Source organism: Tiliqua scincoides, chromosome 8, assembly GCF_035046505.1.
Source record: "Tiliqua scincoides isolate rTilSci1 chromosome 8, rTilSci1.hap2, whole genome shotgun sequence".
Classification (NCBI taxonomy): Eukaryota; Metazoa; Chordata; class Lepidosauria; order Squamata; family Scincidae; genus Tiliqua; species Tiliqua scincoides.
This window is the reverse complement of record NC_089828.1, coordinates 28,754,562-28,777,715: the sequence shown is the minus strand read 5'-3', so window position 1 is coordinate 28,777,715 and position 23,154 is coordinate 28,754,562. Positions and strand designations below refer to the sequence as shown.

The window sequence follows — 23,154 nt, the reverse complement described above, 5'->3', positions numbered from 1 at the left end:
GCAGACAATTCCATTTTTGTATCTCTTCTTTTTTCTTTTTCCAAATGAGCCCAGCACCAAATCCTGGGGGAAGATATGGTGTCTTTGTAAAAAGCCACATTGTGGCTACTTGTCAGGAAAAAGCTTTTTTTTCATTTTCAATCTGAGGCCTGCTCTTTGCTGTATTGCCTCAATGTTACAAGAGAGATGCAGTGACCTGCAGTGCCAGGATTCAAGCAAAAGACACTGATAAAATGTGCACTACCTTGGCCTTAAATCTGGACTTTCAAGTTTCTCGCAATAATATCAGAGGGTCTACACTCTGCTGGGATGATCCATGAACCCCCTCTGGCACCAGCAGTACCAACGCAACGTCAGAGAACCAGGTGCAGGATTTTGCCCCAGGGTCCCCAGCACTGTGCAACAAGCAACAACAAAGAAACCTTGCAATGGGATTGAACATTTGCAAACTACATGGGCAGAACACAAGTCTTTTCTGAGGGGTGTAATGGAAAGATCACCCTTACCTTACATTCTGTTCTGATTCCTTGTCCTTGCTGGCACTGAATAAGATTACCCTTCATATCATTCAGTTCATCTTCATGAGTTTTCTCAACCAATTGCTGACGTTTTTGGATCTGAATTGTACCTTGAAACAGAAAATTTTCTCTTTTATCTGACAAGGAAAATTGAAAGGTGATGGCTCTCCTCTTCTAAGTCATGCACTCTACAGTGACCAGTGATCTCTTTCCATTATAGGTTTACACCTTCATCTTTTAGTGGTTCATAGCATTTATTCATTCCTCAATGACTCATAACAGTCATGCATTCTGTCTTTGACAAAAGCAATCAATGAATGAATGTTACACTGTTTGGCTACACCTAAAGAAACAACTACATGGGAGAAAAGTGTTACAAAAACAAAAGGCAATCTTGCTACATAGTTATACATGCTTGGAGTTAACAAAAACGGTGGAACAAATATAGATTAGTCCTATTTGGAGCATCTGTGATTTTATGAATATGGACATATAAAGCCTTCTGTCATACCACACACACATCCTTCTCTTTCTGAAAAGTTTGAATGAAGCCTCAGTGACCGGTATAAGGCTATAAAAACTATTAGGGGCAAATGCAGCAGCATGACAATTCAGGAATGCTCATACAGCAACACTGGAGAGACAAAAATTTCTAATGATGCCTTTAAATCCTGCCAACCAAATAACTTGCACAAGGACAGGCCCAATCCAGAGAAAAAGCAGCCATCACTTAAGACCAGGGGTGTCCATAGTTTTTGGCAGGGTGGCCTCTGACACTGTTGGGGGCCGGGGGAAAAAATTAATTTACATTTTGAATTTGAATATAAAAGACCTTGCACAAACCAAGGCCAGCCTTTCTGTCACTGTTGCTGCTGTATCATGAAATAGCAAGCAGTGGAGGGAGCCCTCATCCCATAGTCCACGCGAGAGGCTAAACAGTCGCCCTCACGCTGAGAACAGTTGCGTTGGGCCAGCATGGGCTCCAGCAAGTCTCTAGAGGGCTAGAGGCTCATTGGAGACTGGGGGCTCCCCGCAGGCCGGATTGGGAGTCCACAAGTGGCCCCCGAACCAGGGTTTGGGCACCCCTGACTTAAGACATGACAAAAAAAGAAAAAAGCAAGAAAAATCACAGACGCAACAGAAAGAGGACACTCTTAATACACAATATGCTGAGATTAACAAATGGCACTATATTTGATGCAGGAATATCAAATATTAGTTTGATATGTAAACAGCTTTTATTTGGTATATTTTCTTCCACAAACATCAATAGCCAATTTTGTTCTTTTGAAGCAGCACCTTTAGATCTTTCTCCAAAAGAATGATCACCTGCAGAGTGGGGAAAATTGTACCCTAGATCTGGGTGATTTGAAATTTGAAATCCTCATTCAGTCTTGACAACATTTTAATGCTGTGGCAAAGGAATTTCCTCTATGAGTAATTTTGACTTAAGTTACAGAGCTTGGAAGACAATCCACTTTTCCACTGGGTCAAACACATGCTATTGCACTTTCATGCAGAAGTGGGCAGAGTTAGAGTAGTGATGGTTAGCCTTGTGGCCACAGCAACATGGCCCAAGAAAGCCTCTTACCTGCAATTTTCCCTAAGAACAAAAGAATGGATAATTGTAAAGTCAGCTTGAAGTTCATTACACTAAATGTGATGTAGTTTATGTAGCTCCAAATCAGAGACAGCGAGAAAACCAGTAAAATGCCATTGTTATTAAAACGTATGCTTTGAACCCCCAGAAAGAGCTTAAAAGAGCTTTGCATGGAGGACTTCTTTATATGATACACAACTGTCGCTAATGAGCACAAGAGAGCAGAAACCACTAAATATAGGCAGGGGGCCAGTGGTTAGTACATGTGTTCTTCATTTGCCAAGTGCCATACAAAAATGAAAACATACAAGATAACTGTTTACGGCAGTGTTTCTCAATCTGTGGGTCAGGACCCACTAGGTGGGTCACAAGCCAATTTCAGGTGGGTTCTCATTCATTTCAATATTTTATTTTTAATATATGAGACTTGATTCTAGCATGGTATGTGACTGCATTTGGGGAAATGTTACACAAGCTACTATGTATATTTTTTTAACAATGATAGTCAATGGGACTTACTCCTGGGTAGGTGTAGGTAGGATTGCAGCCTAGGATTGTTAAAATTTTCCTGCTTGATGATGTCACTTCTGGTCATGACATCACTTCCAGTGGGTCCTGACAGATTCTCATTCTAAAAAGTGGGTCCTGGTGCTAAATTTGTGAGAACCGCTGGTCTAAGGAGCTGCCTCTCTGTGACATGGCTACAACCACAACACACATACACATCCTGCTGACAAGTCTGGGCCAGGTAAGGGGTCCGTTTAAATAACAGGCGCCTGTCAGCTCAGAAGCTGACACATATGGAAGGAAAAGGGGCATGGGGAGGGGGAACAGCTTCTGCGGAGACACCTACAGCAAACTGCAGTAACTCCAGCCAAAGGAGGAGAATGGGAACTGTCGTGCTTCCTCCACCAAAAAACAAACATCATTCTCATCAATGGATATTGTTTGGGAAGCGGTTGGCGCAGGAGGATAAATTTCATAGTGCTTAAAAATCCTCTGTTTGCAATGCTAAGAGCTAAACTACGAAATTTATCTGGAACAAATGCACAAACCCCAATTCCTTCCTACTAATCTCTTTCCATCCATCTGTCCCACTTATATCCCACTCTTCTTCCCAGGAACACAAGGCAGCATACGTGGGTATGAGCCCATTGCCGTCCTGTTAGGTAGATTAGACCAAGAGGTAGTGACTTGTCCAAGATCATACCAGGAAACTCCAAATGCAGTAGGGATTTGAACCTAAATCCTCCTAGGATAAGTCTCACACTCTTAACTCAGCCATTTTCAACCAATGTGCCGTGGGGCACTGATGTGCTGTGAATGGTCTGCAGGTGTGCTGCGACAGTCTGGGAGGAGGGTTGTTTGTTAGGGCCACTGGGGGAGGCAAGCCCCTCCTGTCATTGATGTCTTGACAATTTTAGTTCCTTGTCAGTGTGCCATGGGATGAAAAAGGTTGAAATTCACTTCTCTAACTACTGCATCAAACTCTCCCTGCTTGGGGAAGAAGGGGCTTTTCCCCAGAAACTGAGCTTCTGCCAGTTTCCTTTCTATTCCTCTCAATGGCACATTATGTCTAGCGCATGTGCAAACAGCATCATGTGCCCCCTTTAGCCAGCTTTCCTCCTACCTATCCCCTAAAGATAAGAACCATTCTACAGGGCTCCCAGATACCTTTAAGCAGATTTGGTACTCGCAATGAATCTCTTACTGTTCCAAGCACTGAGATAGGGGCCTGGGAGCAACAATCAACAGAAAAGAGTACATGAGTGTAAAAATGCAGCTCCCTTGTGCTTCTTGTGCATATCATATTTTAAAAAAAAAACCTTCAAGAAAATGTCCTTCCAAATAATCTTATGAGACTCCAAGTTTTAGGTGTTCAGTTTTTTTAAAACGTGTGCTTAGCCATACTTGCAATGCATATGCAACAGCCCCTTGTACACTCACCATAAAAATGCCCAAAGCCCATGCTGATCGCAATCACCAGTGCCAGGATGATGCATCGGTTGAGGCCACTACTGAACTGGTGCTTCTGCAACTGATCTTTGGCCTGTTCGCTCTCCTGTTCGTGAGGAGGCACGTCCTCTGATTCAGAGCTTGAGATGAGCCTCTTCTTTGCACGCCGCCGTCTCAGGGTAGGGCTGAAGCGGTTGCTGGTTTCATCGCTGCTCGATTCTTCGCCACTCGGGTGAGGTGGAAAAACTGAAAAGCAAGCACAAGTCTTTATAGTAAACAACCAAGCATGCACAAACTCCTCTTCCAGCATTTTCATCAAAGGCATGTTGGCTTGAATGTAAGCCTCACTGTATTCAAAGAGGCTGCTCCCTAATGAGTGGTTTAGGATTGCAGTCCTATCATCGGCCCTATGCATCACATTCTGGGTTAGCTCATTTTAATATTCAAGGTATTACCTGGACACTTACTGTAATGTGAAATGTTTTAGGTAGCACCTTAAATTTGCCTGGTAGTACATTTCAAGGCTTGTATCTGCCACACATGCATTAGGTTTAAGTAGGAAAAAAAATGAAGACAAAAGCCAACCAGTCACATGATCTGACTGAATTATTAGCCCCCTGCCCTGGGGCGAGCTCTCAGTCCCGTGGCCAAAGGAGGGGCAAGACTAGTTGGGGCTTCAACAAGAATGAGAAAGACAGGGATTATTTTCTCACGCCAACTGAACAAAAAAATGCACTGATCATTATTAGCAGGCTCAACACACTCTAGCACATCAGCAAGTTTCACCCTGGTGCTCAAATCAGCAAACATAATCTAGAAGCAAGCAAAAGCTCTAGTTTCAGCACTTGGCATTAATTCTCCTATTGGTTTCTGATCAATCAACCATCAATCAACAGTATTTATATACCGCTTTTCAACTAAAAGTTCACAAAGCGGTTTACAGAGAAAAATCAAATAACTAAATGGCTCCCTGTCCCAAAAGGGTTCACAATCTAAAAAGATGCAAATGATTCTGATTCTCTTTCATCCACGTATATCTAAATGCCAGTGCAAGGTTGCCATTTCTACATGACTACAAATAAACTGGAGGCTCTGGAGGAGATAACGTGCCTCTGCACAGAGGTATTATCTTCTATAACACATCTGGGGCCCCTGCCTGTCAGCTGTGATCATTAATGGGGTACCCCAGGACATGAAGCAGGTGAGGAGCAGGGAAGAGGTGACTGTAACCTGAATGACTTGTTGCTGTTGTCTTGAGGGGCTTTGACACACATATTAAGCATCCCTAGCCAATAACACTTCAGAAGGTTCACCTGTCCACAGTTTCAAAACAGTCCTAACAGAAGTCAAGCAAACATGACTCATATGGCACCTCTCACTGATATGCCCCCACTGAAAGGTAGGGCAGCGTTTGAACAGTGCCTCTTTGGTACCATGTGGTACCATGTGCTCATGGTGGATTAGTGCCCAAGAAGCTGAAGTGGTGCTGGGAAAATGGCATGTAAACAGAGATTTAAATGCATGTGCCATTGAAATAAAGCACAGTTTGCTAAAATATTTGTATGTAATTGAATACTGCAGATTAAATTAGCACTCCTAAGGAAAAGGTTGACATTTTTTACAATTATTAAGATAACCAGTAAAACCAATATGTTCGCGAATTTCTTGTTACCTCATTTAACTTTCTCATCTTGGATTGTGACTATTTCAAACATCCAAAACAGCCATTGTCATTATTACTAGAGAGGATGGAAAAGTACTGATATATTTTTTTTAAAAATTCCATTAACTAGCTTTGAAGGAACAGAGCTAATATATGAAGGGAATGTAAAAAATGGAAGCCAAACAGCAGGGTAAAAATACTCCATCAACAAACTACTCTGTTATTTTATCCATTCTATGTTATTCCCTCCCTTTTGCAGATGAAGCTGTAGCTCAATGCTAGCGCCTGTTCTATGCATGCAGAAGTTTCCAGGTTCAATCCTTGACATCTTCAGGCAGGCCTGGGAAAGCCTTCTGTCTTCAACTTTGAAAAAGCTGCTGGGCAGTGCAGACAATATTGAGTTAAAGGCACCCAGCATCTGCCTCTGTATAGGGCAGCTTCAGATATGTCCACATCCAGGTTGGCCCAGCCATGTGGCAACAATTTGTTACCTCTGCAATCACCTAACCTTGTCTCTTCCATTTTGGCTCTTCTGTCCTGTTGAAAATCAGGTCTGTTTGAAAAACAGAGCAGCAGAGCCTAGCAGAACAAGGAAGGCTGGAGAAGTATTGCCTCAGTTCCATTTTGGGGGGGAAGTGGGATGGTGTTTTTTCTGAATTCATTATTCCAGCCCATTCTGCAGCTCTTTTTGAAAACGGCAGCAAAGTGAAAAGGAAGGAGGAAAGAGGTAAGAGGGAATAGGCAGTAGGTGGGTGAGTGAGTTGTGGAGTTCTGGGCAGGAGGTCTGGTCTAGAGCACGGCTGTCCAAACCTTTTGGCAGGAGGGCCACATCATCTCTTTGACACTGTGTTGGGGGCCAGGAAAAATAGAATTAATTTACATTTCAAATTTGAATAGATTTACATAAATGAATATAATAGTGATGGAACTTATATGAATGAATGAAGGTCTTGCAGTAGCTCAAGGCCTATAAAAGGCCTTGCACAAAGCAAGGCTAGCCTTTCCTTTGCTGCCGCATCACAGATGTGAAACAGCAAGCAGCAGAAGGAGCCCTCGTCCCACAGCTCACATGAGAGGTCAAACAGTTGCCCTCACACTGAGAGTAATTGCGTCAGGCCAGTGTGGACTCCAGCAGGTTTCCAGAGGGCCAGAGGCTCACTGGAGACTGGGGGCTCCCCGTGGGTCAGATTGGGAGTCCTCGAAGGCCACAAGTGGCCCCAGGGCCAGGGTTTGGGCACCCCTGGTCTAGAGGGTAGTGCCTCTGTTAGCCTGAAGATAACGTCTAAAGGTCACCAGTTCAAGGCCACCAGCAGCTCCATGAATGGCAAGACCTTGAAGCAGCTGACAAGCTGAGCTGAGTTATTCCACTTGCTCTTTGGTGTGAGCGAAGCGTCTTGACTGCCCTTCAAGTGAGAGATGAAGGAACTGCTTGTCAGCCAGCGTGGGAGGCAACTGGGGGCCAGAAGTGATACCAGACTGTGAAAGAGCCATCTGAAATGTTGTGCAGTTCTTGAAAGATAGAACCTTTCTGTTATTGTAAAAATCCCCTCGGGGGTTTAGAGATAGCCTGCCTATGTGAACCGCCTTGAATAAAGTCAGAGGAGTAATCCGATGACCAGAAAGGCGGTATATAAATATCAGTATTATTATTATTATTATATTCTGCCTCTAGCACCACTGCCAAACACTGTGGCAGTGGCACTAGAGGAGGTTGTCACTGTGGGGGTGCCCTCTCAGCTGTTTAGTAATAATAATAATAATAATAATAATAATATAGGTATTTCTATAACGCCTTTCTTGGTCCTCAGATTTCTCCTTAGACTTTATTCAAGGCAGTTTACACAGGCAGGCAATTTAAATCCCTGTAGGGATTTTTACAATTTGAAAGAAGGTTTCTATCTTGCAAGAAACCACAACATTCAAGATGTTTCTTTCATGATCTGGTTGCACATTCTGGCCTCCATCCTCCTACGCTCAGAGCAGATGGAATAGCTCGGCTCAGCTTGTCAGCTGCTTCAAGGTCGCACGGTGCCGGTGGCCTCGAACTGGCGACCTTCGGATGTTATCTTCAGGCAAATGGAGGCTCAACCATCTAGACCAGACCTGACTGGGCACTGCCCTGGGGCACACCGGTCAGACTGCCACCCTCTCTGACCTGGAAGTAATTGCAGTGACATAACGATGGTGCTGCAATTACCACAGGTGCAGTCGAAATGAAACTGGGCACTTCTTTGGAAGCATCCGGCTTCACTTCAACTGCACCAATAAAGGCTGCAGGGGTGAGCAGGATAACCTCAGGTGGGCAGTCATTCTCTGTGTGGTTGTGCACTGCTTGCAGTAAGGCCAGCCTCTTCTGCAGGTGGCCTCACTCTGAGTGACTCAGCTGCAAGTGAGGGCAGGCAGGACCACAGCGACTGGATCACCATTGCTGCCTGCAGAAGAGTGCCATCTGGGGTCCTGTGACCCACCCCTCAGCTACACAACTGTTCCCACCACTATTCCACCTTCTCTCCTCCTGGCCAGTTCAGAGGCAACAGTGGCAGAAGGTGTGTGTTAGTCCACATGCCAACAACAAATCCCTCCAGAGGGCAGGAAGGGCAGCTGTGTGTGTGTGTGTGTGTGGACCCATATGTATATATGTACGTGTGTGGTTCGGGGGATGCTGATGCACAGGGCTGGAATGCTGGCATGCATGTTGCACATGCATGCACACTGGCAAAACTTTGCAGAACTTGCAGTAGCAGAACTTGGGGGATGGGGAAGTACACAGGTGGTGCCTATTTTTGTTTGGCTGTCCCTTCCTGATATGGAACTTCAGCCAGGAGCAATGAGTTAGCGATGCAATCTGCAATATTAGATTATCTACAAAGGTTACAACACCTTTATCACAATAACACATATTTCAGCTTTTGCTTCTGAATGCTGTTCTTTATAATTGCTCCTGTAGAATGTTTTCAGCCTCAACACATAGACAGGGCTGATAGCAATAAGCCCTTTTCCTGGCACCTCTTAAAGGCTTCTCTTTTGCTTTTTTCAATCCTGCACCCTTCCTTTTTCTCCTTCAAGAAACTTGAGCAAAACCTTGAAAGAGCTTGCCAAGCTCCTATTTTTACCACACAGACAAAATGCAGCACTGCAAGCCACTGAGCACACCAGGCATAACCTGAGACAGTTCAGTCACACCACCTTGGAAAGGGAAGCTGCCAGTCACACGTGCTCTCAGGTGATCAGCCCATCCACTTATACACTTTGGAATCTTCTGCAGCTTCTTCTGCAGCCAACCAGCTTTTGCATACAGAACAGAAGGAAGAGAAGTTAAGCCTTGGCTGGCTGTGAGGAGACCGCAACCAGGAACTCCAGGTCATTTGGAAGATTTGCAAAAAGCAATGCAAATGATCAGTTTGATACTCCTTGAAAATCTGGCACTAGAGTTTTCAGTCTTCTGAAGCTTCTCTTCTGATTGTTAAGTGTGTGAAACTCTCTATTCATTTAAACAGGTAATTTTGAAACATACGCCTCCACCAAGTGTAGCTTTCCTTCCTGTACTTGGATAGGGGAGAACACAGGGACTCCCAAGGATCTTGAGAATTGTGGAGAAGATTGAGACCCCGATTGGCACAACATGCCTCTACCTGTGCAGAGTCATGCCACTATCTCCCATTTACTCCCATAACTTCTACCTTCACTCTCTCTGCGTGAATTCCTCCCTCTGAGCAGACTGTAAATGGGAGATACTTGGGGGAGGGCCCTATGTCACACAGCTATGACCACAACTAATGTTGTACCAAGAATGGATTCAGGGGCATTTACTTAACGTTTAGGTAGCGCACCATTCTCTGATGCTAAGAAAGATGTAGACCAGAGAGTCATACAGGCAAACTGTCTACACACAGCCATAGTATATACAATACAATAGGTTTCAAGCCGCAGAAAGCCAAATGCTGCTGGGAAGAAGATCAACAAATCTTTGTCAATGGACAAACAAGGTTTAGAGAACAGCATTCTACTGTCAGAAGTGGCTATACTTTAAAGAAAACATCTATTTTTTTATTTGCAGCGTTAAGAAACACTGTAAATAGGCTATTTGCTGATTTTATAGAACAGAAAACAGATCTGAACTCAGTTAAGCAGGAAACGTTATGGTTCAAACTGGACAAGCTAAATATTAACCCTGGACTACTGTTCTTGATAAGAACATAACATTGGTATTTGAACAAAAGGGAAAACAGCTATGCCAAAACAGTTCACAGAGATGTCAAACAGGGCTCTTTTTGGCACCTTTGTGTTTTAATTTTTATGCACACAATGCAGCTGATGCTTAGAGAGGACCATTTTCTTCTCTCCAAGATAGATGCTTGCACATCCCCATTAAATGCAGATAAGAGACTTATTTTACAGATGGCAATGCAACTTCAAAGACCAGGGGCCTCTTTAGTGAACAGTACAGAACCTCTAAAAGGTACCTCTAACAGGTAAGTAAGTGGATGCAGGAGAACCTGTGGATATTATATATTTGGACTTTCAGGGCGCAATCCTAATCCCTTATGTCAGTGCTTTCCAGCACTGACATAAGGGCAATACAGCTCTGAGGTAAGGGAACAAACATTCCCTTACTTTGAGGAGGCCTCCGTGAGTGACACCCAACTGCAGGATGCAGCACTTGTCCCACTGGAAAACACTGACATAAGGGGTTAGGATTGCGCCCTCAGAAGGCGTTTGACAGGCTGCTGAGAAAACTTCACAGTCAGGGAATTAGAGCGCAGGTCCTCTCCTGGATTGAGAATGAGTTGAAGACCAGGAAACAGAGAGTGGGTGTCAATGGGCAATTTTCACAATGGAGAGAGGTGGAAAGTGGAGTGCCCCAAGGATCTGTCCTGGGACCTTTAATTTTCAACCTGCTCATAAATGACCTGGAGACAGGGTTGAGCAGTGAGGTGGCCAAGTTTGCAGATGACACCAAACTTTTCCAAGTGGTGAAGACCAGAAGAGAATGTGAAGAACTCCAGAAGGATCTCTCCAAACTGGGAGACTGGGCGGCAAAATGGCAGATGCGTTTCAATGTAAGTAAGTGTAAAGTCATGCACACTGGGGCAAAAAACCAAAACTTTACATATAAGCTAATGGGTTCTTAGCTGTCTGAGACAGGTCAGGAGAGAGATCATGGGGTGCTGGTGGACAGCTCGATGAAAGTGTCAACCCAATGTGCGGCAGCAGCGAAGAGGCCTAATTTCATGCTTGGGATCATTAGGAAAGGCACTGTGAATAAGACAGCTAATATTGTAATGCCATTATACAAATCAATGGTAAGGCCACACCTGGAGTATTGTGTCAAGTTCTTGTCGCCGCATCTCAAAAAGAATATAGTGGAGATGGAAAAGGTGCAAAAGAGAGCAACCAAAATGATTACTGGGTTGGGGCACCTTCCTTATGAGGAAAGGCTATAGCATTTGGGCCTCTTCAGTCTAGAAGAGGCACCTGAGGGGGGACATGATTGAGACATACAAAATCATGCAGGGGATGGACAGAGTGGATAGAGAGATATGCTCTTTTCCCTCTCACGTAACACCAGAACCAAGGGACATCCACAAAAGTTGAGTGTTGGGAGAGTTAGGACAGAGAGAAGAAAATATTTCTTTACCCAGCATATAATTAGTTTGTGGAACTCCTGGTCACAGGATGTAGTGATGGCATCTTGCCTGGATGCCTTTAAGTGGGGATTGGACAAATTTCTGGAGGAAAAGTTCATTACAGGTTACAAGTCATGGTAGGTATGTGCAAGGTAGAGGTAGGCTGCCTCTGATTGCCAGATGTGGAGGGCTGGTAGCCAAGGGGAGGGCACCAGGATGCAGGTTGTGTCTGTTGTCTTGTGTGCTCCCTCGGGCATTTGGTGGGCCACTGTGAGATACAGGAAGCTGGACTAGATGGGCCCTTGGCCTGATCCAGCAGGGCTCTTCTTATGTTCTTAAGTTAACACAAGGTGCACAGACTTTAGACTTTCAGAAACTCCCTTGCTTTTTTCTACAGCTCTGAAATCTACCAACTGGAGCCAGGTGCAAAGCATGATGGGGGTAGCAGAATGGTGCAAAATGGTGCCTCTCAGGGGTAGAGTCAATTACCTACTGCACTCCACCAGCTAAATATTGGGAAGGCCTACATATGTAAGTATCTTACACACCTACATCAAAGTTACCAAAGAAATTCAGTCAGAAAAATAGCCACAAAAACTGCACAAAGTCCTGGTCAAAGGCAAGCAATGAATATTCATATTCATGGATGAAGAATAATAAGACTGAGAAATGGACTGCAACAAGCTGGAAACTCTTGCAAAACTTCTGCAAATAACCAAGTGATCTACCAGAAGATACTGATTCTATACCTCTCCTGAATTATCAGAAAATAATTTGGCTGAGTCAACACAACATATGAATGGAAGAGGGAACGAAACCTGAACGAAGCATTCCCTTTCTTATTTATGCCCCAGGTTTGGAGTCTGTACCAAGGGGCAGGATGATCTTCCATGCTACTCATCTGATTAAACAGACAAGCCACAGGAAATCATGACTCTATCAGTACAGTGTATATCATCCAGAGTCAGGTGCAAGTGACACACAGGAATGAATCCAAGACTGCCCAACACACTAGTAACTCAACTGCTATCTCCTAAACAGAGAGCTAGAACTTGATTTGTTTCATAGACCAGAATAACTCAAGGGAGAAGCTAGAAATATTGGTAAATGCTTGAGAATCCCAAGCTCAACTGATTCAGTGAGTTCCTCTAGATTAGAACACAAGCATTCTTAATTTCTAACTTCCTCCCTGGACAACATGAAGAGAGATTAAAGAACTTAGTGTACCTGTTTCCGGTTGACAAAACGTATATTGGCTGCTAGAAGAAGAGCCCATGTTGAAATCTTCAGTGACAGGAACTTCCTCATCAACCGACAAGGCCTCTTCCTGACTTCCGACTTCTTCTACCTTCGGTGTCTCGAGTGTCACAATGTCAGAATCATCGCTAACAGTGATCAAACTTTCATCCAGCTGTTTGTCTCTCTCATCCTAAAATGCAAAAGAAGAGGAGACATTACATGACATAGCAAACTGCATACAACTGGTAAAGCCTGAAAAAGGACTATTAATCTGTATATAATCTGTATCTTATATGACTATCTGATTAGGTTTACTTGACACTTTGGAGCTGTGTTCTTTGGTAGCTTACCTTGGGAAGTGGGCTGGAGGTCTCTGCACCAGAGTGAATTGGTTCTACTGCTGATGGTTCTACATCCCCTTGGCCACATTCAGCTGTGAAAAGTTGAACACATGCAAGATAAAATACAACTGCTGCAATTGCCCACAGTGCACACACATACACACAAAATTTCTAAAATTCAGCTTAGTGCAGATTTTCTAGGGAAAACAAGCAAGTCTGCTAGAGGACAATCCCAAAGGATCAAAGTATTTCTTTATTGCACAAGGAGACGGTTGTGAGGATGGCTCTGTACAGACAGTCATGCATCAATGTAAAAAATGTTACTCACCCCAAACAAACAAACAAAATCACAATACAGGAGCAGTGAACCATTAGTGAAAAAATTTGAGATATTCTCCTCATACACAATTTATTACTGATTGATTCATTCAAAATATTTACAGCCTGTCCCTCAGTTTAAAAATCTCATAAGACAGCTAACAACAATTCATATAATCTAAGTCAGAATTTCTCAAACTGTGGGTCTGGACCCACCAGGTGAGTCATGAGCCAGTTTCAGGTGGGTCATGTAGCACCTAACTCAGATGCCGCTGAAAATACAGGGTACAGAACTGCTGGGCAGGGCAGGCTCCCAGTTGGAGAGAGGCAGAGTGCTTTGCCGTGAATAGGTGGGAAGATGGTACGCTGGAAAGGGAGGGAGGGTTGCATGGTTGGCAAAGGATCCAAGTTTGTGTTCTGCTTTGATTTCTGAGTTGGAATGTTTGAATTCCACGCTATGCAAAATAATAGCACAAGTGTGCTGTGTAATGGGACTTTGGCTGATCACAGCTTAGATTTGAAGCCTAAATTGATGGTGTCACTTCTGGCCATGACATCACTTCCAGGTTAATGACATCACTGCTGGTGGATCCCAACAGATTGTCATTCTAAAAAGTGGGCCCTGGTGCTAAAAAATTTGAGAACCACTGATCTGAGGCTTTCATGGTTGGTACTATTAGTGTTACAGTAAGAACTGTTCAGGCTTAATAGCCACGGTCTATGAAAGGAGTTTCACTTCCTAATGTTTTGTCCAAGACTATGGTGGGTATTTTCAAAGAACTAGAGGTGAGAACCGCAGGTTGTTCATCTCACCCCAGAGTAACTATCAATAACTGCCCACTGATCTTCTATTGGTGCACTGTATGTGCCTTAAAGGACTGTGCGCTTTCTTTTCGCAACCTGGTTCTTTCCCTGTTCCAAATTCCTGGATCCTAGCCTTTCTGAGGGCTGGTAGCCAAGTCTTGCTGATGCTCAAAGTCTCCTCCTTCCTATTCATATTGTTACAGTGTTTTTGTATCTCAGTTGCTTCACTGTAAATTCACATGGTATTGGGTAGTCACAGACAATATTTGTGCATGCTGGAAATCCATCCTATGGCCTGTCTGCCATTTGTTCAGCCACAGCAGATTTGTCAACTGGTAACAATCAACAGTGCCTCTCATGTTCTTTTACCCTGGTGTTCACGCTCCTTCCAACATGCACAAATTGCTCCCTCCAATGCATTTGTAGGTCCATTCTCAACCTCAGTTGTTCTTTGCTAAATTCAACACAGATCAAGCTCATTTGATCTTCACTTATATTTCCTCCACTTACATTTCCTTCTGCAATAATTCAAATTGCCTCTCTTTACACTGATTTCTGCTTGACTTCATCTGCAAATTGGAGCTGAAGGTCACAAATTGACCCAGCATTAAGACAACAACAAAAGTAACCAACACAAGTGCTGGGTGAAATTGGCATTGTTTCATTCAAGAACCTACCTTGCAAATCAACCAGTTGCTCTTGCTGGTCATCATCCTGGATGAGACCTGGGGATTCTTCTGAAGCCAGCTCAGCACTTCCTCCTTCATATTCAGAAGCCACTGCCTCAATATCAGAGCCCTGGGGGGAGGAAAAAAGATCCTTGCATGGAAACCTGAGGCACTGGAGATAATGGGCAACTCACCTCCTAGGTTAGCAATTCCCATGTACTGAGCCCCACAATAAACAAAATCTCAAATAACAAACTCCTGTGAGGCTATAGCACCCACCCACGAAGGATGTTGTTGTGTTCTGCATCTCTGCATAATTTACTTATCTGACCTTGAATACTTCCAACTAGTATTCAGAAAGAGCAGGAGGGAAGATCTGGTGAATGAGCTGGTGCCCTGCCTGAAGAAGTTAAGCAGGTTCTGCCTAGATTCTTGTCTTGGAAGGGAATCCGGAAAGCTGCCAATGGGCCTCCTGAAGGCACTGTGCGAGGGCGTGGAAGATATGGAATGTGGAGGAGTCAGCTAGAGACAGGTAACAACTTGAGAACCGACTGAGGGTGAACTGTGGCTGCTGTGAGAGCTTGGATAGTGCAGAGCAAAGCTGGGAAAATGGCTGCACTTGGACAAAAATAGCTGGTGTGCTGAGCATTCTGTGAGTTCTTCTCACACAGCAAATAGTGGTAAATACACCATTTGAAAAAAATGGGGTTAGGAACAGCCTGCCTGTGTAAACCGCCTTGAGTTCCATGTAAAAACAGAGAAAGATGGTACAGGCAAATTAGCCTATGCTGGGGACAGCAATTCTGAATCTCCTTTGGGTGGGATTCAGTTGCTCCTGATGCAGAGTTGCCTGCTCTCCAAAGAGACTGCTCATTGTCTCTTCACATGAGTCAATGCTCTGCAGTGGCTTCCTGCCCAAAACACTGGCTTAAGCAGGGGCATATTTAGAACCCTGAACAGACTAAAAATAAACTTACTCATGTGTCAAAGTGAGGTGTACCTCCCTATGTCATTTAGGGGACAAAAGTGGTTTTTCTCTCAGAGGCTGGATAAACACTGAGACCAAAGCAACAGTACTATTATGAGCACCCTGAAGCAGAAACTTGGGTTGGAAACAGATGACTGGGGCTTTGGAAGACCAGCAGAAATGACCGCCTTGCTCTTATTACAATGACAAGACAGAGACACCAGACACCAGACACAGGAACAAACATTTTTCCCAGTGACTTGAATTGTGCTTCGTTTCAATATCAGTCTTATGTTGATGACTGTATGTTGGCAACTGTAACCTGCTTGGCCTCTGAATGCGAGCCATCCCCAAAACATGCCCAGATTGCCCTGATGTCGTAGGCTTCTGTTAAGAGCATAAAGGCCTCTATTCTTGGGAAAGCAGCAGAAAATTCCCAATCCATCGAGAGCCTGAAGGGCCCTGTGTTTCTTGCTGGGGTGTGGCAAGTTCCAGAAGCTAGTGCCCAGTTTCACACTCTGTGTGTGTTTCACTTTAAAGAGGGTGTGGCTAGGATGTACCAGAAAAGGAGGGTTGAGGTCCACCCCCAAAGCATGGGTTTCCCAGGGCCTCCCTCACAGTAGTAAGAAGAGACTTCCACCAAATCAAGGATTTTGAGTAAATATTAACAGGAATGCTCAACCTACATTCTGTTCTTGCCCTCAATCTGATTGAATTCAGTGTGTTCAGTTACCTGTTATTATCTTAAAACAGAATGGGGTGGTGGTGGCCAAGACCACAAGATGACCAAGGGCCCAAGCCTATCCAATTTCCAGTGCTGATGCAGTGGCAGTGTAGCCCCCTGACATTCCCTTACCTGGAGGGGGCCTTCATGACTAACCCCACACTCAGGTTGAAGTGCATACCTTGTTGGCATGGCTGCATCTGCACTGGAAAATTGGATAGGACAGGGCCCTTGAAAAACAAAAACTGGCAAGAAGTCTCCATTCTACATTATTCCTTGAATCAAAAAGTTACCTTCTCTGCTTTCTGTATCTAGCTCAATAGATGGGGGGGGGGGGAGGAGAGAGAGAGAGAGAGAGAAGGAAATGCACAGAGGTCCCTGCCTCAGGGACAGAAGTTCAGCTAGATGAGTGATTTTATGAGGAAACCTTAGGCCAGTGGAACATAACCAGCTGAAAAATTCTAGTTTATTCCAGCTCAAATCCTACTCCCAACTCTGAAAGTTATTTTGCAGCAAGAGCCTGGAGGTTAAAGCAGCAGTTCTACTTTCCAGATCCACCCCTTGTTCTGAACAACTTTATCAGGGATCTTGTATTCTTCCACTACTTTTTCTTACTGCACTGGTATCCATGATATCCTGCTCGGCTTGCTAGAGAAGCCTGCCACTTCTACTTGGCTCAGTCAGCCACTGCAGAGACATGCACAAGGAACTCTCCCCCCTCCGCCCCCCATGGTGTTCTCTAAAGCAGGGGTGTCCAAAGTTTTTGGCAGATGGGCCACATCATCTCTCTGACACTGTTTCGGGGGCCAGGGGAAAAATAATTAATTTACATTTAAAGTTTGAATAAATTTACATAAGTTTACATGAATGAATATATTAAAGATGAACTTATATGAATGAATGAAGGTCTTGAAATAGCTCAAGGCCTATAAAAGGCCTTGCACAAAGCAAGGCTGGCCTTTCCTTTGCTGCTGCTGCTGCTACTACATCACAGATGTGAAACAGCAAGCAGTGGAGGGAGCCCTCATCCCACAGCTCACACGAGAGGTCAAATGGTTGCATCGGGCCAGTGCAGGCTCCAGCAAGTCTCCGGAGGGCCAGAGGCTCATTGATGACTGGGGGTCCCTGAGGGCCGCATTGGGAGTCCTCGAGGGCTGCAAGTGGCCCCAGGGCTGGGGTTTGGGCACCGGTGCTCTAAAGAGCTGAAATGGTAAAGGCAGAAGGAACTGCAAGGGGAGGGTGCAATACATCTGAGAAAGATCCTTTAACACACACTGCCAGAGTACCTCATGGTTGATGACAGTCCAGCCACAAGATGAATCGCTGTCACTAGAATTTTCTGACATTTTCAAAGAAGCTGAAAGTAAAAACAGATATCAAGTGTGAGGTGGCAGGTCCTCCAATACACTTTAAGGTAATAAAGTGTGCAGCTGCTCAAACCAGTTTGCCAGTCTGGGGATCTACATGAATGTTGAATTCCAGACACAAAATTTATTTAAAGTTACAATGCCCCAAAACTACACTACTGCGAGCAGAACTGACCAGTAAACCACAGAGCAGGGAGGACACAGAAGGTCATCTAGTCTACTCTTTTGCCACATAGCAAGAACATCCTGCCACCCTCCAACTCATGTCATAGGCCAGAAAAGCAGCTACAATGCAGAAAAATGTTCAGGAAGCATCTGGCTTATTCATTTGGCTTTTTCATTATACATAATGTGTTGTGGTCTGTTTGCTTGCATGTTTTGATGCTGGTTTGCATTTCGCTATTACATATTTTATGTGGCTTTTTTGACTGCCACTATCTTATACACTCTGTCTGTACTGTTTTTATTGTCACTATTGTATATTTATGGTTTATACTGGAAGCCACCTTGGACTCCCTATTGAGGATGGGAAAGGTGGGGCAAAAATATATTAAAATAAACAGCCACTTTTATTCTCAAACCCATCCACAACATCATCCAAAAGAAAATGCAATCAAGGAAGAGTAAATGCAATTAATGAGCTGCCTTCCCACCTACGCCACCATGGTAGGTCTAGGCTGCAATCTTATGAACACTCACTAGGGAGTAAGTCCCATTAAGCTCAATGGGGCTTACTTCTGAGTAGACACAGATAGCCCTGCACTACTACAGAACCAGTCTCATTGCCACTCTTCCTTTTCCCTGTTACTAAATGTAGCCATTTGGGTGGAAAGAGAAGGGAATGGTGCTATAATCTCTCCTTAGATGCCTCCTTTCTAACATAAAAAGACAAAGCCCTTAAAGAGAAATTTTGGGTTGCTGTGATCATGCTCTTCTCTGCCCCTGTTTCAGTTTTAACTCATCCTCCTTGAAACTGGACACACCATTTCATGAACTCATTTTCATCCACAGTTTGTACAAAATTTCCCTCCCACTACTAGAGACACCTCCCCTCATACAATCTTAAAGGTGTCTCTTCAGTTGCATCATGTGCACAGCTCAGGGTCATTCTGTACCGAAGTCCGCTTCCCTCCTTGATTGTTTCCAGTCAATAATTTAAAAGAAAGAAACAGCAACTGTCTGCCTGGAACACATGTTCTTACACTAGGTACTATGGAACGTCATTCTGTTTTTATTACTTCAGTTCAGGAGATCATCCAGTTCACTTGGTACAGTTTCTTGACAAACAAAGCCTCCTCTGTGTGAACAAGGCCTCCTTGTTAGGTTCTATATGCAAATGTGAGCCACACAGTTCCATGTCACCAATAAAAATATTAAATAAGACAGGATAGGTCCTCAGTTACTTCCTCTCTCTCCAACAAGGAAACTAATTTTTTTTTTAGCAAAATGCTAACAGGCCTTGAAGCAACCAAGAGAACCACTACATTCCTCATTCCACCTTTCCTGGTTTCCAAGTCCTCTGCAGGCACTAGCCACACATCCTGGTAAGAAACCTCCTTTGGATTTTACTTTGCTTTTCAACTTGCAGGTGAGATTCTCAGGCTACCAAATTCCGCTTCCAAGAAGCTGTGACCATTTTCCCTTTTTGCACAACATCCCAGCAGCCCTGCCTTCCCCCAGCATTCTCTCCCTCTAACAATCCTTTTTCTATGCCCATCTTTTCAAGCTTGAATAATGATGAATCAAATGTGTCAGCGTATCAACTCATCTGTTGTCTACCATGGTAATCTGGTTTCTTTTAAGGATCCTCCCAAGGTTTCACTGCCACTGAAAACAATCAAACAGCTACCTTGAGCACTTTTCTTGGATTCAGGTAGAATATTTAGGAGTTCAGAGTTCAACCCCTTCACCCAGTGCTAACCAATTGACTTTAAAAGCATTGCTGAAAAGCTTTCCTTCCAGTTTTTCCAAACAGTCTTGGGTGGTGGAGATCAGCTCCCACCCCTATACTTTCACACATCTGCAGCACAAATCTATGCATGTTGATGCAGAAGTCCCAGCAAGTTCAATGGGGCTTTCAGCCATGCAAGTACGCCCTTCTCTTTCCAACTCAACCTGGTTTTATTCAGTATCATCCCTTTCAGTCTGAGGCAAAGCAGTCATCCAGTGATAAATGCAAGGTAGACCATTCATTCATGCACAGAGTCAAAGAAGAGACCACAGATTTAATGGTACCATTAAAAAAAAGGAACGTGGAGTCACTATGTGCTTATTCTGCTAACATAAATGTCTATTCATCTTCTAGCATGCAATGGGCTCTCTATATCTTCACTGATATAACTCATGCTTCTCAATAGCCACTTGACTACGGCATGGAAGAATTGGGGCTGAGTGGTGGAGCAAATGCTTTGCATATAGGTTCAAGTTCTGATGACATCTTCAGGACTGCAAAACTCCTGCCTGAGATCCTAGAGAGCCACGAATGGTCAGAGTAGACACCACTGCTGTACATGGACTCAGTAAAAGCTTGCTTCATATATGCCGCTTGGCAATGTGGACGTCTGTCCTTTTTACATCTCATTTAAACCACAAGAAAATATAATTCTGCTATGAAAGGGCACAGGTGGGCTAGCAGCCTTCAGAGACTTATTTGCAAATAATTATCATCTATCAGGAGACACAATATCCAAAAATCAGTCCTAATTAAGGCTTCAGTCTTTATTTTGCCCCAGGAAAAGCAGTAGTAATTTTCCCATAATGCACATCAAGCCATATTTGCCATATGCAATTGCAGCTAAATTTATTTGTAAAAGCAGGGCCGATGTGTCACTTGAAAAACTGTCATTTGGTTCTCTTCCCTTTATACTGGGAGGAAGGGAGGGACAGTACACTCCATCCCCAACCTAGAAACTGTAGGTTGGCTCTGCAACAGCTGGGGAAAGCTGTTTACCCTATACTTGAAGGAATCAAGCAGTATGTTGCTGCATAAGATGTGTTTAGGAGAAGCCACATGCCTTTTCAATCCCATTTGCTGCACTCTGGAAGAGGAGCAACACTGTGGACTATTTCCAACAATTTGTTCAGCCTGCTGCCCTTAGTTTAGCTCAAGCAGAAAGGGGGCGCACCAACAGACTGAGCCAGGTGCAGCTTCCAATGTACATAGAATAGTTCTCCATTCTGTCTTCTTCCAGTTCTGGAGGCACAAGGACACTTAGGCTTCAATAAAGACACTCCATAAGAATGCAGTGGGGCTTTCTCTCAAATTTATATACACACAGGGCTGAGCTGTTAGACTGCAATCCTATACACAAGTACCAGGGAGTAAGCCCCACTGAACAGAATGGGATTTCTTTTAATACACTTTTTAGTTTGAAGATGTTTTTAATATATACAATACACGTTTAAAATGCAGTAAAATATCATAAATATAATCCAGATATAAAAGAATCATTTAAGTCCATTCAAATCAAGGAAATAGTCTCTTATCTTACATTTTCTGGATGCATTGTTCTATTTCAATAGCAAAAATATTTTACAAATTTTACAAATTTCTGAATAGAATCCTATTTCTCCAATTATTACTCTTTATTTGCCATCAGTTTGTTCATAAGCATACCAGATCTTCCTTTTTTAGATGTTGATTCTAGGCTTTCTTCAGTCCTTAGCTGACATTTGGTGAGCAGGTTGTCCTCTTAATCAATACACTGCTGTAGGTACCACTGGAATCCAAGTGTCAGTCATGACACACTTCCAGTCTAGGCAACTAAGCATGTTGCATGCTTGGCCTAATAGTATCTCAGCTGCTGTCAACAAACTGGTAATTAATCTCCCATGTTCTTCCCTCACAGAACAATCAAAGAAACTCAGATAAAACCAGCTGAGTGGTTGACCACCAAGGTCATTTCCAGTTATCTTCCTGGTAGCTACAGAAATGCTCAACCAAATCTCTTGTGCAATTGGGCAGATAAATCTGGATAAATCTGTTAAAATCAAATGGGGAAGACAACTGAATGTGACCCACATGAATAGGCATGGGGCAAGAAAATGTCAAAAATTATCTGGGTTTTATAGAGGTTGAATTTAGGGAAGTGTACTTGATAATTACAGAGGGACTTACTTCTGAGTAACCATGCATAGCATTGCAGTAGTCATTTACTGAATATGCAGTACCCCTATTTAACTTATTTTAAAAAATGAAGGGGTGTTTGCTAATGTCAAATATAGATTCAATTCACCTACTTTGAATAGCTGTAAACATACTCATCACTAACCCAGAGGATTACTAACTCGTTAAAAATAAAAAAACCACAAGTGAAACAAAGGTCTTTTCCAGAGAGGAAACTAGATCGGTCTGTAGCAGCAAATACAACAAACAAATGTATTGCATAGCAGAAGCTTTCCTGGATATCAGTTCATTTCATCAGATACAGGAGTCATCTGACACTCCCTGTATGGCTGAGGACACTTCTCCTCTGCACTCATTCCCAGGGGGGCATGCAAGAAAGGCTGGGGTCTTAAGAGACCCTCCAGTTATTTCATCTTGGCCTCTGCCAACTCTCTCTACATGACAGGGCGGTGCACAAGCATTGCTTCCTGGCCAAACCAGGGTGCGGTTTGGATGCTGCATCTGATGAAAGAGGTTCTAGCTTAGAAAAGCATCTTCCGAGGTGCTAGGAAATTAGCCAAGTCTTGAGAGCATTGCAAGATGCTTTGGCTTTGCACTGCAACTCACTCACTGCATTTTGCATTGCACTGTGAGTCTCCATGGCTCATTCTCTACTAAGCAGCTGCTCTACTGCAGCTCCTCCTCTTGAGAGGGCCTGCAGGAGTATCAAGTCCTCTGAACTCAGCCAGCCTCCGATCAGGTCCAGGAAAGTCCATTCACAGGGCTCCCCAGTATGAACTTGGGGGATAAGCAACCTGACAGCACAAGCCTATGCATGCCCATTATAGTCAATGGAGCTTACTCACAGGTAAATGTGCAAAGGATTGCAGCCTTAGGGCCCAAGCCTATGCATGCCTACTCAGAAGTAAGCCCCATTATAGTCAATGAGCTTACTCCCAGCTCAGTGTGGCTGGGACTGCAGCCTCAGTGGCCCTGTGGAGCCCCGCGGGGCCCCTTCCCAGCAGGCAGGCCCAGGCACTGCTGGCTGTCGTGAATCAGCACTGACCAGCGCAGCCCCCGAGAGGGTCCTTCTCGACAGGCAGGGCCTACCTGAGCGGACCCGGCCGGCCCGGTCTCCTTGGCCCGGCTGAGGGGGGGCGGGGCCGGGCCAGGCACCTGCTGCTACTCGCAGTGGCGCCTCGCCTCAGTCTTCCTTCGCCAAAACAACAAAACAACCAGGCGGAAAAGTGACGCTGC

The 23,154-nt window shown here is 44.1% G+C and overlaps 1 protein-coding gene across 4 annotated transcripts in view; it reads right to left on the bottom strand.

Moving 5' to 3' along the window:
- Window positions 1–23,154, bottom strand: part of CCPG1 (cell cycle progression 1) — a 26,851-nt gene extending 3,697 nt beyond the window's left edge. The window contains exons 1-9 of one of the 4 annotated variants that reach the window (XM_066635134.1): window positions 23,008–23,154; window positions 17,712–17,782; window positions 14,744–14,864; window positions 12,954–13,036; window positions 12,592–12,793; window positions 8,924–9,022; window positions 4,066–4,320; window positions 2,110–2,121; window positions 507–628 (exon numbers count right to left, since the gene is read on the bottom strand). In XM_066635134.1, coding sequence (XP_066491231.1) covers window positions 507–628; window positions 2,110–2,121; window positions 4,066–4,320; window positions 8,924–9,022; window positions 12,592–12,793; window positions 12,954–13,036; window positions 14,744–14,864; window positions 17,712–17,771 — 954 coding nt within the window. In that variant the 5' untranslated portion in view covers window positions 17,772–17,782; window positions 23,008–23,154. The remainder of the gene's footprint in view (window positions 1–506; window positions 629–2,109; window positions 2,122–4,065; window positions 4,321–8,923; window positions 9,023–12,591; window positions 12,794–12,953; window positions 13,037–14,743; window positions 14,865–17,711; window positions 17,783–23,007) is intronic. The other 3 variants (XM_066635135.1, XM_066635136.1, XM_066635137.1) reach the window with 3 other exon arrangements.